Here is a 17,961-nt window from a genome sequence, read left to right on the forward strand (position 1 = left end):
TAATCACTCAAATATCCACTTGCCTTATTAGCAGAAAGTACACCATCTTTCTCTTGGAATTTCTGCTTTTCTCTGAATTCTTCCAGAACTTTAGTGACTTACACTGACAGGGTTAATCAGTGGCCTCCATATCCAAGATGGGTGTGGGTCGTGTATCCATGCATCAGTATGTATGTATGTGAGGGAGACACACTAGAGTCTGTTCAGCCCACCACTGCCACTGTACTTCCCTGCCCCATGGTAGAATGTTGAAAACCAGTCTTAAACTGCTCAACAGGAGCTAGAGGTTCACTGTTGACCCAGATGTTTGTGCAGGCCACCACAGTGCATCAGGGAGGGATCTTCCGGTGCTAAGCTCAGTCCCTTATGGGTTGAGCACCTAAGATTACAACTATTAGCACCCAGCTCTTAGAGTTCACATCATGGAAACTTCTCAACTATTGTTCTAAGTGCACTGCAAACACTAAGTCAGGACTGGGTCTAACATCTACTACCTCATACCCTTAGAACCACATTTCCCCTTACCACCATGAGCTCCTATGCCATTTTTTTTTTTTTTTTTTTAAAGTTCCTTGCTGAGTGTGGTGGCTCACACCTGTAATCCCACCACTTTGGGCTGAGACGGGTGGATCACTTGAGGACAGGAGTATGAGACCAACCTGACCAACATGGTGAAACCCCATCTCTACTAAAACTACAAAAATTAGCCGGGCATGGTTGTGCACACCTATAATTCCAGCTACTTGGGAGGCTGAGATAGGAGAGTCACTTGAACCCAGGAGGTGGAGGTTGCAGTGAGCTGAGATTGTGCCACTGCACTCCAATCTGGGCAACAGAGCAGAAAAAAAAAAAAAAGTTTCCTAGACATCTGGGTTGTTTACCCACCCTCTCAGAAAGGCTCCATCTAAGCGGAGACTCCAGGAGATTTTATTCCTACCGTCATGAGGCAGACCACTGTCAGTGACTCAAAAGAGAGTCACCCTTCTAAAGGAAGTTTTCTCCATTATCTCCCAGGTGTTCATACCCACCCTTCTTGGAGTGAGTGATTCCAAAATAATTTTCTGCCTTCTCCCTCTTAGGCAAAGTGGGGGAAATGGAACTTAATTTCTGGCAGGGCATCCTGCTACATAAGTAACTAATCTCAAATGGAAGAGCAAGGGTTAAGTGACTTATGTTGCAAGAACCTTCATCTTTAAAATGAAGGAGACATGAGCAAGAGAACAAATGATAAACTTAATAAAATAAGTGTTGGTTGGGTGTGATGGAAAGTCAGAACCAACTATTTGTGATATGAAGGATTGGGAGAAGTTTCAGATGATGAACCATACTAGTAACTCGAGGGTTACTGGAATAGAGGCATTCTCTTAATGTTCAGGATTTTGATCTCTGTAAACACTGTTTCTGCCACTACCTCACCCACCCCACCCCCAAAAATACAGAACTCCAGAATAGGAATATATATGGAACCCAAAGTTCCATTAAAAAACTGTCATTTAGCCGGGCGCGGTGGCTCACGCCTATAATCCCAGCACTTTGGGAGGCAGAGGTGGGCGGATCACCTGAGGTCGGCAGTTCAAGACCAGCCTAATCAACATGGAGAAACCCCGTCTCTACTAAAAATACAAAATTAGCCAGGTTGTGGCGCATGCTTGTAATCCCAGCTACTCAGGAGGCTGAGGCAGGAGAATCGCTTCATCCCGGGAGGTGGAGGTTGCAGTGAGCTGAGATCGTGCCATTGCACTCTAGCCTGGGCAACAAGAGCAAAACTCCGTCTCAAAAAATAAAAATAAAAAAATTGTCATTTACCACAGTGTTGCAGAAGAGTAATTAGAACTCAACTCTTATTAATTTGCTTTCAGAGTTTATGGAGCTAAGGAATTTCCATGAAAATCATAAAATAGAAATTATTTATTTTAGTATGTCTCAGTGAAAACTTTTGCCATTGAATCACTCTGTATTCAAAGTTGTGCCCCATTCACATGGGAACTCTGTCTTTTTTTTTTTTGAGATGGAGTTTCGCTCTTGTTGCCCAGGCTGGAGTGCAATGGCATGATCTCGGCTCACCGCATCCTCCTCCTCCCAAGTTCAAGCTATTCTCCTACCTCAGCCTCCCGAGTAGCTGGGGTTACAGGCATGCACCACCACGCTGGGCTAATTTTGTATTTTTAATAGAGACGGGGATTCTCCATGTTGGTCAGGCTGGTCTCCAACTCCCCACCACAGGTGATCCGCCCACCTTGGCCTCCCAAAGTGCTGGGATTACAGGCGTGAGCCACCACGCCCGGCCAGGGACTCTGTCTTAGCTAAGCAAGGAGTGGGTCACCTTTTTTTTTTTTTTTTTTTACAATGGTTTCTTGGTGCTTGAGTTGTATATTAATAAGAGGAGTTTTATCTGTGCCTGTCTAGTGTAGATATTATAGTATCTCATTTTCTTTGACATGAAGAATGCCTAGTGGTTTTCCCCCCTAAAAGCAAGCTTCTTGCTGCTTCTTGCAGTGCTTTGATTTTATTATTTTGTGTTTTATATTTGTTTTTAAATAGTACAGGTAAAAGCTATTCAGAAAAGGGATGGGGGAAAGATTGTATCAGAACAAGTTACTTTGGGCCATTCAGTCTTGCTTGCTCAGTCTTTATTTTTGTGTATTACAGGCCTTTCGGGAAGACTTGGAATGCCTTATTCAAGAACAGATGAAGAAAGGCCACAACCCAACTGGATTACTAGCATTACAGCAGATTGCAGATTACATCATGGCCAATTCTTTCTCGGGTTTTTCTTCACCTCCTCTCAGTATGTCAGTTTTGGAGAGTTTTAAACATTATAATTTTACTTCCACTTTGGAACACTGTACATCTATAGCAGCATATTCTGCTCAGGTTCAGTCCTTAAGTTTATAACATTTAATACTTAGAGTAACATAGTGTTAGAACCTCCTACCTTTTCATATCAACCAGGCATTTACTACACTTGGTACAGATTATAAGATGATATAAGACATGATTCTGGGCTGGGACTTGTGGCATGTGTCAGTAGTCCCAACCACACGGGAGGCTGAGGTGGGAGAAATACTTGAGCCCAGGAGTTCCAGACCAGCCTAGCAACAAAGTGAAAACGTTGTCTCTATTTTTGTTTTTTGTTGTTGTTGTTCGTTTTTTCTTTTGAGACAGGAGTCTTGCTCTGTCGGCGAGGCTGGAGTACAGTGGCCCGATCTCGGCTCACTGCAACCTCCACCTCCCAGGTTCAAGCGATTCTCCTGCCTCAGCCTCCTGAGTAGCTGGGATTACAGGTGCGTGCCACCACACCTGGCTAATTTTTTGTATTTTTAGTAGAGACGGGGTTTCACCGTGTTGGTCAGGCTGGTCTTGAACTCCTGACCTCGTGATCTACCCACCTTGGCCCCCCAAAGTGCTGGGATTACAGGCCTGAGCCACTGCACCAGGCCGACCCTGTCTCTATTTTCTAAAATAATAGATCTGATTTTAATGTGGCTGGATATAGATCATATCACAGTTGGATTTGGAAGTTTGGGTTTTATTCCTAACTTTGATGGGAAGCCATTTTAAGCAGAAAGATGATTTTAAAAGACCGTTGTATTTTCTGTGTGAAGAATGAACTGGGAGATTTCATAGTATTATTAACAAAAATAGAATAGTTGGGGATCTAGTTTGGCTTGGGAAATGAAGAAAGTTCAACTTTGGGCATGCTCCATTTGCATTGCCGAGACATTGCAGCAATCGGAAGTGCAGTCAGAGAGTTTCGGGGAAACACTTGGCAGATGGACATAGAGAAGTAGTACTCAAAGCTGTGGACATTGATTAAATAATTATACAGGAGTATGGGCTGACAAAAGATTCCAAAGAGAAAACCTCAAAAGCTCAAAGAGGAAGACTAGTCAGGGAAAACAGAAACAGTGAAAGAAGCTGCCCTGCAAGTGTCCTGGATTCCATGGCGGGAACAAGGAGCTGCAGGAGACCTTGGCCTGCTGGCTGGAATGTACAAAGGCATGGCAGGAGGAAAGCCATGTGCCACTGTTTGGAGATCAGGAAATAGCAACCAGTTGCCTGAAATACTTACGTAGTGAAGTGAAAAGCGGAAGTTAAAGTTGGAAGGTTACGGGGAGAATAGGAGACAGGTTAATGGCTGACTCCAAAATTTTGTCAGAAATTATACTATTTTGTGTGGCTTATGTATTAAAACTATTCAGATTACTTCAGAACATCTCAAAATTAAAAGGTTTTCCATTGAAATATTTTCTTTAAAAGTTCTTGCTCATATTCTCAGGTAAAAAGCAGTGCTTTAGAAAACTCAGTGGCTTTATGCATAATGAATTTACAAAGAAAAGGGCTACAGTCGAGGACAAGAATGAGGCTTATTGCAGGGATCCACGCATGAGTTAAGGGCTGAACTCAAGAGTGGACAACGAGGGACCTTATGAAGAAAACAGTCATGAAATGTGGTGACAAATTATGTATGGTAACCCAGGAGAGGTTAAGAGGTAGAGGTTACTGAAACCCAAAGTTTGAGCCTATAGGAATGGTAATATCAATATTAGAAGCAAAGTAAGGAGAAGAGAGGAGGTAAGAAAAACCAGGAGAGAAAAGATAAAATCACCTTTAGACCCTTTTAATTTTCATGTTATTGTGTTGTAGGCAGTTAGAAATAGCAGGCTACGCTGGGCACAGTGGCTCATGTCTGTAATCCTAGCACTTTGGGAGGCCAAGGCAGGAGGATCACTGGAGGCCAGGAGTTCAAGACCAGCCTGGGCAACATAGTGAGACCCCATCTCCACTAAAAAATTAAAAAATTAGCCAGGTGTGGCAACGTGCCCTGTAGTCTTAGCTACTCAGGAGGCTGAGGTGGAAGGATTGCTTGAGCCTAGGAGTTCGAGGCTGCAGTGAGCCATGATCACAACCACTGCACTGCCGCCTGGGTGACAGAGTGATACCCCTGCCTCTTTTAAAAAAAAAAAAAAAAGGTGGGGCCAGGTGCAGTGGCTCACACCTATAATTCCCGCACTTTGGGAGGCCAAGGCGGGTGGATCATCTGAGGTCAGGAGTTCAAGACCACCCTGACCAACAAGGAAAAAACCTGTCTCTACTAAAATACAAAATTAGCTGGGCGTGGTGGCACATGCCTGTAATCCCAGCTTCTCAGGAGATTGAGGCAGGAGAATCGCTTTGAACCCGGGAGGTGGAGGTTGCAGTGAGCCGAGATCGTGCCATTGCACTCCACCCTGGGCAACAAGAGTGAAACTCCATCTCAAAACAAAACAAAAAAGTAGGCTGGAAAATGGGGAGGAGGACCTGATCAGAACTAAAGACCAGGGAGTGAGTCGTCTACACAAAAATAACAGTAGGGAGGCTCAAGAGTCTATAATGTTTTTGTAGGGAAAAGTAAAATGAGAAAGAACATAGTGGAGGACTGAGCTTTGGGAAAGAGCCAAAGCTGGGCAGAGGGAACAGATGAACTTGTTAAAGGAGAAAAGCATGTAGACAAGGAACAAGAGATCTAAGATAGTATCACATGGGCCTCGAGAAGAGTTCTAGGAATGAGGCAGTGTAAAGCGTGTCAAGCTGTAAAGAGGTCAAGGAGAATGAAGACTGAGCAAAAGTTGAACTTGGTGACAGTTGAACTTGACAATTAGATCATTAGAGACCTTCAAGACCTTCAATAGGACAGAAATCATACTACTATTTGCATGCATTATTTTCCATCTCAAATGTTTTTTGTGTTTGAATAAAAGTTAAGAGAGATAATAGAAAAGTAGCTTTCTGTTGAGGTCTTTTCATCATAAAACTAGCAGTAACCTCAGTATTTAACACTTTTACCCTCGGAGATATATGTAACCATTTTTCCCCAGTGGTGTGAGCCTTTGATATAGTCACTCTTTAGCAAGCACTAGATGAAGCAACTTTTACTAAGCAATCAAAGATAGCTGATACTTATTTTTACTCTCAGTGTACCTCTCTGAAGGAGAATAAGCTAATAAAATATTATATGGGCTGATAAATTTCAGATTATTATATACAAGGCTGGGATACTCCCAGACGCAGGCTACTTCCTAGCAACTAATTTCCAGGTAAGGGATTGCATGACTCGTATCTCTCTCCACATTTTTTGCTCTTTTAGGTCTTGGCATGGTCACACCTATCAATGACCTTCCTGGTGCAGATACATCCTCATATGTGAAGGGAGAAAAACTTACTCGCTGTAAACTTGCCAGCCTGTACAGACTTGTAGACTTGTTTGGATGGGCACACCTGGCAAATACCTATATCTCAGTGAGTTCTTCAGCTTTCAATTCCTTTTTTAAAAAATTCCAACTAGAAGGCAACTATACTCTTCTTACCTTTACCTGGAAGTCCAGTTTTCAGACTTACTCTCTAAACCTAGTATGCTAGATCACAACCAAATACTGATTTAAACCTTATCCCCAAGGGAGAGGCTCCAATTCCCCCACCTTTCTTCTCTCCTTACTATCTATGTTGTTCCAAGTTCCTTTGGTTCAGACCAACTGTAGAATCTATCCAGGAAGAAATCCTTCTGGCAAAATTGTCCCTCTCCATGATAATTATGTCTGAGCATCAGTGGCTTTAAAAAGCATTTGAGGCAAGGAAGATAGAGGAGGTCAGGGAAGTTTCCTCCCTGGTCTTTATTTTTTAAATATATTCTTTCCATTCACCATCATATTTTTATTTTGCCGCACTTGGAAAAAGATGCTATTTGGAAACAAAAGAGGATTAAAATATTGTACAATGGAAATGGTACAGATGCAGTCCACCAAGAATCTTTTTTCCTTTTCCCCTTCCATCTCTATTTTAATTCCTTCCTAGGAAGAGATTTTGTTCTTTCCTTTGCCCATTTTGCCTTAACTTCCAAGTTATAAATTAAGGTTATAATTATTACCACATTGGCTTGAATAATATTAGCATTTATTTTTCATGAACATAGCTGACCCTAAATAACCTTAGAGCCCCAAAATAACACTTTTAGGTAAGTCCAGTAAATAAGAAACTAAAGTCGGAATTTTTTAGCAAGTACTTGAGGGAAACTTTAGGAAAGTTTCATGTTGTAGACCTTTAATTTTTGCTTTGTTGGTTTTTTTTCCCTGATCTCTTACAGTTATTCATTGTAAATATATTTGTAGTCATGTTTCCACTGCAAAATATGAACCACTTCATAGTAATTCCCTGTTTTTTTTTCCCCAGGTAAGAATAAGTAAGGAGCAAGACCACATTATAATAATTCCCAGAGGCCTATCTTTTTCTGAAGCTACAGCCTCCAATTTGGTATAATTTTCCATTCTTGTGTTACTTTTTCTGAGCTTTGTTTTGCTTTTCTGACAGTTTTTAGCTTTTAGCACAGGACAGAATAAGAAGGTATGGATGGAAAGACATTTACTAGTGAACAGTGAAGGGAATTTGAACTATGTTGTTTTAGAGAAAAGCTTTAGAGAATAGCGTAATTGAAGAGACTGATAAATGAGTTGGTCTTATCAGTTAACTTGTCTGTGTTTTGAAGGGAATCGTGATTTTTTTTTTTTTTTACCACCCTATACACTCAGAAATTTGTCTTAAAAAAACACACACGGCCAGGCGTGGTGGCTCACGCCTGTAATCCTAGCACTTTGGGAGGCTGAGGCAGGTGGATCACGAGGTCAGGAGTTCAAGACCAGCCTGACCAACATGATGAAACCCCATCTCTACTAAAGATAACAAAAAATTAGCTGGGCGTGGTGGCGCACACCTGTAATCCCAGCTACTCGGGAGGCTGAGGCAGGAGAATCGCTTGAACCCATGAGGTAGAGGTTGCAGTGAGCCAAGATCGCACCATTGCACTCCAGCCTGGGCTACAGGGCGAGACTCTGTCTTCAATACACACACACACACACACACACACACACACACACACACACACACACACACACACACACACACACACACACACACACACACACACACACACACACACACACACACACACGGCGAGACTCTGTCTTCAATACACACACACACACACACACACACACACACACACACACACACACACACAATGTTCGTAGCTAGATTTAAACAAAGTTCAGCTGGTATGAGTATAGGATCTGACCTTAGTATTTTATCTTTTCCGTGACTACTCCTAGCCACTGTCATCAGCTTAGAGAGTGACAGGAGCTACCTTGGTTCTGGGTGCTTGCTGCAATGTTAGCAAATAAAAGTTTTCTGGCCAATTCTATACATGCCAGACTTGTTCAGACCTCCGATGAAGAGCTTAAGTTTTCTTGGAAACTGTACTTCTTGCCAAGTACTAAGTTTTGTTGTACCTGTTTTATAAATAAAGTTTTATGGGAACAAAGCTATGCCTGTTAACTTACAGATTGTTTATGGCTGCTTTTGTACTGCAGCTGCAGGTTTGAATAATTGCAGCAGAGGCCCACAAAGTCCAAAATATTTGCTATCTGGCCTTTTACAAAAAGGTTTGCTACCCCTTGGTTTAGCTTGTGAAACACAAACTTTGATACGTATGTACCAGTTAAATATGTCCTTCTGATTTTTTCCAGGTGAAAGTCAATATAATAGGAGAAGTGGTTGACCAGGGAAGTACCAATTTGAAAATTGACCATACAGGATTCAGTCCCCATGCCGCAATCTATTCAACACGTCCTGATGTTAAGTGTGTGATACACATCCATACCCTTGCAACAGCAGCTGTAAGTCAATGAAAGGCCAAAACTGACAGTGACGCTGGAAGATGTATTATTTTTGTGGCTTTCTCAACAGGATGCTTTACTATCTGCTTTTCAAAATCATATTTGATATAATAATCTGCATACCCAGAAAGCAAAAGGCCTTTGGAACCAAATGCTACCATTCTAGGAAACAACTGGAGAAATAGCATTTGGATTCTAAAACTAACCAGTTTGAAAATTGGGTCATTGAGTTTTTTGGAGCAAAGCTTCTTTCATAATGTTTGACACAGCATTTAAGTTGAGTTGTATTCCTTAAGTCCTTTGTGTGTGTGTGTGTGGAAGAAACAAAATGGGAAGTGAATAAAGTGGGAAGTGGGCTGCAATGGTGAACACAGTGAATAGGCCAGTGTTTTCCTGAGCTGACCAAACAATCAGGTTCCTATGAAAATGTATTTAGTAACCAAATGTGTTATCTTGGTATGGGCCAAACCAAATAGGTATCCTCCATGAAATGTGGGATCCTTCCAATTTCTCAAGAGTCTCTTCTTCTGGGAGATGTTGCCTATTATGACTACCAAGGGTCACTTGAAGAACAGGAGGAGAGAATTCAACTGCAGAAAGTTCTGGGGCCAAGTTGTAAGGTATGTAGTAGAGTTTGTCTAAGGAGCTATTTTTGTTGCTGCTGCTGTTGATGAAAACAGTGTGAGCTATGCCAGTTATTTCAAGTGATTACTGTGGGCATTCTATTTTAGGTGCTGGTACTCAGGAATCATGGTGTGGTTGCACTTGGAGAAACATTAGAGGAGGCTTTTCATTATATTTTTAATGTGCAGCTAGCCTGTGAGATTCAGGTAGGAAACGTTATTCCCCTTTTTTAATTGCTTTGTTATTTGCTCGTTTAGTTGGATTTTGTGTACTTATTTGCAAATACATATTAGTTAGTGGCTTTTTGTCTTTTAAGAGAAGTTCTGCTCTACTTATGTAGGCAGGGTTGTCAACTCAGTTATCTCTTGAATTGAAAATAGGAGTAAAGGAAATTAAAATTTTCTCACACACAATCTAAGGGCCTCATAAACATCATTTTCCCTACAATCCTGCTTTTTAAGTTAGTACGATTGCATATTTCTCTGTTTTCACCCTGTAATGGTGGTGCTAATTAAGAAAGAAAAACAGCTGCAAATCAAGAATCAAATGTGTTGTGGTCACTTTTGTAAAAAGTTTGACTAGGACCAGAAGTTTTATGAAATTGCAGTTTTCAACAATTCCACCACCTCGTTATGATGAGAAGTTGGATATTTATTAACCATTTTTTTCATCAGAGATGTTGAATGTATTTAAAGGCCCTAATTTTCTCTTTAAATCAAGCAGATTTGGCCGGCACGGTAGCTCATGCCTGTAATCCCAGCACTTTGGGAGGCTGAGGTGGGTGGATCACCTGAGGTCAGGAGTTCGAGACCAGCCTGACCAACATGGAGAAACCCCGTCTCTACTAAAAATAAAATTAGCAGGGCGTGGTGTCATGTGCCTGTAATCCCAGCTACTCGGGAGGCTGAGGCAGGAGAATCGCTTGAACGTGAGAGGCGAAGGTTGCAGTGAGCCAAGATCGTGCCATTGCACTCCAGCCTGGGCAACAAGAGTGAAACTCATTCTCAATAAATAAATAAATAAATAAATAAATAAAGCAGATTCTCATGAAGCAAATGGTAATAATCTTAATTTATTGGAAGGGCCACAAGAAAGGGGGAAAAGAACAACCAAAAAAAACTTTTTCTACCAACATTAACTTGTCCTAACAAACAACTTATTTTTGCTTTAATGGTTCCTCCTCTTCTCAAATGGGGCTATGAAAAACTTAATTAAATTAAGATAATGAGCTGATGGCTTCTGCCTAAATATCTTTAAATTCAAAGTACAGTGTTTTTGTATTCCGTAAAATTATAACTTTTAGCAAAAGTATTAACTGGATAACCCTGGGAAAACTTCAAGAAAAGAAATTTAAAATTTGGCAACAGAATTCCGTGGCTTAAAATATGTTAAGAGGTATGGCTCTAAATGTGTTTTCCATCAGGGAGGATCAGAGTCTTGGAAGGTTTCTTTTTCAGATAGGTGGAAAAGATACTTCAGCTGCCTGCTGGCACAAGAGTGTCATCTTGTCTTTGTTGTTAGTAGCCTGAGCAAGTATTATAGATATTTGCCAAATTGAAATTGTGCCTTTTTGAAAGTAAAATACTCATTACAGTCTTTATAGTTTTGTATCTCTGTATATTTTACCATTGATTACAGGTGCAGGCCCTAGCAGGCGCAGGTGGAGTAGACAATCTCCATGTACTGGACTTTCAGAAGTATAAAGCTTTCACTTACACTGTAGCAGCGTCTGGTGGAGGAGGTGTGACTATGGGTTCCCATCAAAAATGGAAGGTTGGCGAAATTGAGTTTGAAGGGCTTATGAGGACTCTGGACAACTTGGTAGGTTGCAAAATTGAAATAAAACTTGGATTTAATGTCTTCAGATTCAAGAGCAGATGCTTCCATTTTTGTAGAACATGCTCCATACTCTTCCAGAAGCTGAGCTTGGCCCTAGGAAAGCATTTCAGTGTGATTTAACCACAGCTTTGAGAATTAAACAGAACTTACAAATGTCGTTTTGTTTTGTTTTTTTTAAGATTACAATATATTGTTATTAACTGTAGTCACCATAGTACAATATATCTCTTGAACTTTTTCCTCCTGTTTAACTGCAATTTTGTATCCTTTGATCAACATCTCCCCACCCCCACCTCCTAGTAACCACTATTCTTCTCTACTTTTATGAGTTCAACTTTTTTTTTTTTTTCTTGGAGGCAGGATCTTGCTTGGAGTGCCGTGACACAATCAGGGCTCACTTGTAGCCTCAACCTGCTGGGCTCAAACCATTCTTCCACCTCAGCCTCCTGTGTAGCTGGGACATAGGTGTGTGCCACCATGCCTGGCTAATTTTTTTTTTTTTTTTTTTTTTTACTTTTTGTAGAGATAGGGTTTCTCCATGTTGCCCAGCCTGGTCTTGAATTCCTGGGCTCAAGCAGTCCTCCCACCTCAGCCTCCCAAAGTGTGGGATTACTGGCGTGAGCTGCCGTGCCCAACAAGTTCAACTTTTTAAGATTCTGTATATAAGTGAGATCATGGGGTATTTGTCTTTCTGTGCCTGGTTTATTTTATTTAATATAATGTCCTCTGGGTTCATCCATGTTGTCACATTTGACAGAATTTCTTTTTTAAGGCTGAATAGTATTCCATTATGTTATATATACCACATTTATATCCCATCGATCAATGGACACTTAGGATGATTCCATATCTTGGCTATTGTGAATAATGGTGTACCTAACATGAGAGTGCAGATACCTCTTTGACATACTGAGTACATTGCCTTTGGATAGATATCTGGTAGTGAGACTGCTGGGTCATATGGTAGTTTTATTTTTAATTGTATGAGGAACCTCCATACTCTTTTCCACAATGGCTATACTAATTTACATTGCTACCAACAGTGTTCAAAGCGTCCCTTTCTCCCTACATTCTAACACTTGTTGTCTTTCATCTTTTTTATAATAGCGATTCTAACAGATAGGACATGATATCTCGTGCTTTAATTTGCATTTTCTTGATTAGTGATGTTTTAATACACTTGTTGACAGTTTGTATGTCTTCTTTTGAGAAATGTTTATTCAGATCCTTTGCCTATTTTTTAATTGGGTTCTTCTCTTGCTATTTTTTTGAGTTCCCTATATATTTTGGATAGTAACCCCTTAAAAGATGTATGGTTTGGCAAATGTTATCTTAGATTTTACCCTCTTCTGTGAAGGCTCAGAAGGCTGACTGCCTTCAGACCCAGGAACAAAGACTTAAATGAGCACTGAGATTTGCTTCCCCAAAACAGTTTTATAGATAGAAAAGTACTTCTGGTCAGCAACTTAGAACTGTTCCTTTGTCGGGAACAGTTGTGTGAGTGGAAATTACAATATCAGCTGCAATCAGCTTTAACTAGGTCTTGAAATTTGCATAATTTCAACTCCAGTGTTACATGAAAGTTATGTGGTGTTTGGAAGGATGCCTTTTTCTTTGTTTTTCAGCAAAGGAGTCTTTTAAATCATTTGTATACAAAAGGAATTAGGATCCAAATGCTGTTGCTGATACAGGTTTGATGCTTCAAATGTGGTTTTTCCCTCCCTTAGGGGTATAGAACAGGCTATGCTTACAGGCATCCTCTCATTCGAGAGAAGCCTAGGCACAAGAGTGATGTGGAAATCCCAGCAACTGTGACTGCTTTTTCCTTTGAAGATGATACAGTGCCACTCTCTCCTCTCAAATACATGGCACAGAGGCAACAGCGTGAAAAAACAAGATGGCTGAACTCACCAAATACTTACATGAAAGTGAATGTGCCTGAGGAGTCTCGGAACGGAGAAACCAGTCCCCGAACCAAAATCACGGTATGCCAGTGTTTTACGTAGTTTGCCTTTACTAAATATTTTGCCTAGTTACTCAAGAATTGAATGTTCTATATTGAAAATATTTGGAAAGTAAAATAATATTAAAAATATTACTGTCACTTATCTGGCTTTAACTTTGTGCAAGACACTCTTCTAAGTGCCATACACGAATTTTCTCATTTAACTCTCCTAATATGAATGATGCTGTTTTTCTATTTTATAGATGAGAAAACCAAGGCAAGAAGGGTTAATTAATCATGTTTTAATGGTAAACTTGGGATTTGCATGAAGACAGTCTGACTCTTGAGCCCAGTTCTTGTCCACTACATGATACTGCTTTGTAGTTTCTATTAAACTATACCAGTAGTTTAATTCACCAGTGAATTAAAACTGTAAAAGTTATCAACACCTAATTGTACCAAAGCTGCATGAATCACTGCACATAGCTACCCTTAGGCAAGATCTTGTAGGTAGAGAAATGGGTTATTTTATCTTTTTCAGAATTTTGCATTAGATTTGGTTTGGTTTGGTTTTGGAGTGCATACCACCAAACATTCTCTAGGTCAGTCTTGTCCAGTCCATGGCCCAGGATGGCTTTGGATGCAGCTCAACACAAATTTGTAAACTTTATTAAAACATTATGAGAATTTTTTGTGATTTTTTAAGCTAATCAGCTATCGTTAGTGTTGGTGTATTTTATATGTGGCCCAAGACAATTCTTCCAGTGTGGCCCAGGGAAGTCAAAAGATTGGACACCACAGCTCTAGATATTCAGAATTAGTTCATCTTATGTAAACTAATGGCATTCAATATGAAAATACCTAGGCATCAAAATGTCTTTTCTGTAGTCTATAAGATTTCTTGCCTCCCAGTAAAAGAACATAATTAAACTCATTGGTTTCTCAGAATTCATTTTGTTTACAGAGATGGATGGTCAGCCATCATTAATCTTGATCAAGATTCGCTTTCTTTAAGGATTATAATATGGGGTAAATGAGAAGAATTATTTAAGCTCTTTCCAACCCCATGGTTCTATTTTGCTGTTATATACCAGATTATCCGGATTATAAAATGCTGGTTAGGGCTTGGCCTTTTCTGTCAGCCAAAAATAAAAAGTGAAGTCTGATAAACTAAATCTTAAGATATTTCTTAAGGTTTTTTTTTTTTTTTTTGATTACTCCTTGGCCATCTTCATCTGACTGCTGTCTTCAGTGCAGAAGACAGAACACTGAATGTGAGTGAATGTGAGATCATGCTCTCTGTGCTTGAAGTAGTTTCAGCATCATATTTTCACTTGACACGAGGAGAAAGTTTAATTAGCAGTATAACTGAATATTTGTGTGAATCGTAATGGCATTTATTTTTTAAGTAAATGCTGATTTTGAGCCTTTTCTAACTAGTATGAGATGAAACTAATTCACCACTAAGATACTGCTTAGTGAAACTATTTAAACATTGGCATTGCCCCTCTTGAGACTATAAGCAGTTATCTAGCAATCTACTAATATTTTCTTAACACAAAGCTTCATTCTAGAAAATTTTTGATTCTTTAGTGGATGAAAGCGGAAGACTCATCTAAAGTTAGTGGCGGAACACCTATCAAAATTGAAGATCCAAATCAGTTTGTTCCTTTAAACACAAACCCGAACGAGGTACTAGAAAAGAGAAATAAGGTAAGACATGGTCTTCTATAGCCAGGGGAGACATTTTAATTGCTTTATGTTTAAATCACCGGTGGTTGAATCTGGTTAATGCCAAACTTAGAAGTTTGAATACAGAAGAATTTGGAATTTAATTCAGTATAATTTTAGATTATATTGAATGCCTCCAGCTCTGTGCTAGTTGGTGAACAGGCTACATAGGGAAGATGTATTAAACGTATTTCTGCCTTAGAGAACCCTGCTATTAGGGGAAAATGCAGTTCTCTAACAACCTAAGACGAAACGAAATAACTTGCCAGGAAGAGTAGAGGAGACTAATATGAGTTGTTAGGATGGTAAAAGAGGTCTTCATGGAGGTGGGAATTGAAGAGACTCTCACTCTGGAAATGTCAAATAGTAAGCTTTTATGAAAAGATAAAGCAAAGGTCATCTGCATAGTTGCCCTCAAGAACTTTGTATTGAATTGTTTTTCAATTCAGATTCGGGAACAAAATCGATATGACTTGAAAACAGCAGGACCACAATCTCAGTTGCTTGCTGGAATTGTTGTGGATAAGCCACCTCCTGTAAGTTTATGAAGCGATATGATCTTTGTTTTTTATTTACTACATTAATTTCATTGATTTTTAAATATGAATATTTATTTTTACTAAGGTTAATATAAGCACAAGTTAAAAAGTCAACTCACAAGATTTAAAATGCCACCCACAATTCCCAGTTTCCAGGTGCAGCAACTTTCTGTTCTTTTCATCGCTTCTAATGTTTACTTTGATGTTTCTGGTTAGTTAGTTGAGATGAGGTCTCACTCTGTTGCCCAGGATAGTCGTGAACACCTGGCCTCAGGTGATCCTCCAGCCTTGACCTTCTGAAGTGTCGGGATTACAGGTATAAACCACTGCTCCTGGTCCTACTTTGATATTTCTAAAGAACATCTTCTGCTTTTTCTTGGTCTATCAGTTTTGGACCTTGACTATTTTTCCTCAAATCTGTGTTATCCATTATAAGAAGTACCATTGTTTTATATGTCACTAAAAGAGAAAAAACACTGCCAATTATAATTGTTCCCAATTTCAGAGGTGGAAAAAGTTCATCTTAGAATTAATGAAATATTTTTGAAAGATGGGGATTTAGCCTGTTTATGCAATGCTTCCCTTTTTCCCTCTCCCCATTCTCTCAGTAAGGATACATCACAGTTTTTGTTTTTTGGTTTTTTTTTTCTGTTAGATCAGCTTTCATTATTTATATTACTACATGTTTGCTGCTAAGCCAGGTAGTATTTCCTTTCTTACATAAGTTACCCCTCCCTACCCTCACCTTGCCTTTTTTTCATTGGCTTATTATTTGGGGTACATTGGCTTAGTTCTTCCCAAACTTTTTAACAGAATTATAAAGTCCCGGCTGGGCGCAGTGGCTCACGCCTGTAATCCCAACACTTTGGGAGGCCGAGGCGGGCAGATCATGAGGTCAAGAGATCGAGACCATCCTGGCCAACATGGTGAAACCCCACCTCTACTGAAAATACAAAAATTAGCTGTGTGTGGTGGCATGCACCTGTAGTCCCAGCTACTCAGGAGGCTGAGGCAGGAGAATCACTCGAACACGGGAGGCGGAGGTTGCAGTGAGCCAAGATCGTGCCACTGTACTCCAACCTGGTGACAGAGCGAGAGTCCGTCTCAAAAAAAAAAAAAGAATAACATAAAATCCATCCTAATATTATTTTCCATAGGGTGAAAGGCAACAGGTAATCTCTCTGTTCCAGCCCCCCTTCTTTCTGATCCAAATCTAAATTGGTTGCTCTCAGGCCAGCTGCACAGGTTCATCTGGAGGATTCCTGTGCTGCTGATCTATATTGTATTCCGTTTCCTGTATCTTGTGTCTTCTGCTTTCTTGATTTCCTCCTTTACTGTAGAACGCACCCTCTAATAGCTTTCTGAGAAAAGGATACATAGGTAGTAACAGTCTGAAATGCCTTTATTCTATCTTCAAATGTGCATATAATGGATACAGAATATTTTAGAAATAATTTTCCCCTGAAATAAGAAAAGCATCATTCTGTTCCCTGTTTTATTGTTGAAGTAGGAAGGCACTGGAATTCCTGAACCTTTGTTTAGGATTTTTTTTTTTTTTTTTTTTTTTTTTTTTTGCTTTTAGACCTTTTCTGCATCCCTGCTGTTCTGAAATTTTATGATTGTGTGCTTCATAGATCTCTTTTTAGTCTTTTTGCTAAGTAATTAGTAACCCTTTTCAATCTACAGAGTCATATCCTTCAGTTCTGGGAGTTTTTTAAAAGTGTTTCTTCAAGAGAGTTTTCTTCCCATTTCTTTTTCTGTCAGTATATTATGTTAGTTTGGATTTTGGGCCTCTTTGAGCCTCTGATTTTTTTCTTTTCTTTCCTACTTGCCATCTCTTTGTCTTTGTATCCTACTTTCTGGGAGAATGTTTTCTAACCCTTTTAATTTTTTATTTTGGTGTTAACTTCTTTTATTTATTGTATTTTATTTATTTTTTTTGAGGTGGAGTCTCGCACTGTTGCCCAGGCTGGAGTGCAGTGGTGTAATCTTGGCTGACTGCAAGCTCCGCCTTTCTGCGTGCACGCCATTCTCTGCCTCAGCCTCCCAAGTAGCTGGGACTACAGGCGCCTGTCACCACGCCTGACTAATTTTTTTTGTATTTTTAGTAGAGACAGGGTTTCACCGTGTTAGCCAGGATGGTTTCAATCTCCTGACCTCGTGATCTGCCCACCTCGGCCTCCCAAAGTGCTGGGATTACAGGCGTGAACCACCACGCCCAGCCAACTTTTTTATTTTTAAGAATTCTTATTCCCTGAATGTTCCTTTTTAACAACATCCGGATCTTTACACTTTCTCTTATTGCTCTAAGGCTATCAATTTTAAATTTTCTTCATTTGCCTTTGTTGTCTTTGTCTATTATGAGTTGTTCCATATATCTGTTTATATGGAAGAATGAGACATTAAAGCCTATCAGAAGCTCTGGGTATACACAGAGCTCGGGGATTGGTGGGCTTCACTGTAGGGTGATTGGATGTGGACCAGGTTGTTTCTCTGGGGAATCCCCAAACATTATTCTCTGTAATTCTTTTATCTGGGACTATTTAGTTTATCTGGAAAAGAACTCCAGTCTCCTGCC

The 17,961-nt window shown here is 39.9% G+C and overlaps 1 protein-coding gene across 23 annotated transcripts in view; it reads left to right on the forward strand.

Annotated features, from left to right (window-relative positions):
- The window catches only part of ADD3 (adducin 3), a 127,654-nt gene that overhangs the window by 103,206 nt on the left and 6,487 nt on the right, over positions 1-17,961 (forward strand). For all 23 annotated transcript variants that reach the window (XM_054437049.2, XM_054437051.2, XM_054437039.2 and 20 more), the window contains exons 3-12: positions 2,650-2,788; positions 6,128-6,279; positions 7,207-7,287; positions 8,556-8,705; positions 9,182-9,325; positions 9,437-9,535; positions 10,968-11,150; positions 12,896-13,153; positions 14,707-14,826; positions 15,294-15,380. In XM_054437049.2, the coding sequence (XP_054293024.1) occupies positions 2,650-2,788; positions 6,128-6,279; positions 7,207-7,287; positions 8,556-8,705; positions 9,182-9,325; positions 9,437-9,535; positions 10,968-11,150; positions 12,896-13,153; positions 14,707-14,826; positions 15,294-15,380 (1,413 nt within the window). The remainder of the gene's footprint in view (positions 1-2,649; positions 2,789-6,127; positions 6,280-7,206; positions 7,288-8,555; positions 8,706-9,181; positions 9,326-9,436; positions 9,536-10,967; positions 11,151-12,895; positions 13,154-14,706; positions 14,827-15,293; positions 15,381-17,961) is intronic.

This window comes from Pongo pygmaeus, chromosome 8 (assembly GCF_028885625.2).
Source record: "Pongo pygmaeus isolate AG05252 chromosome 8, NHGRI_mPonPyg2-v2.0_pri, whole genome shotgun sequence".
Classification (NCBI taxonomy): Eukaryota; Metazoa; Chordata; class Mammalia; order Primates; family Hominidae; genus Pongo; species Pongo pygmaeus.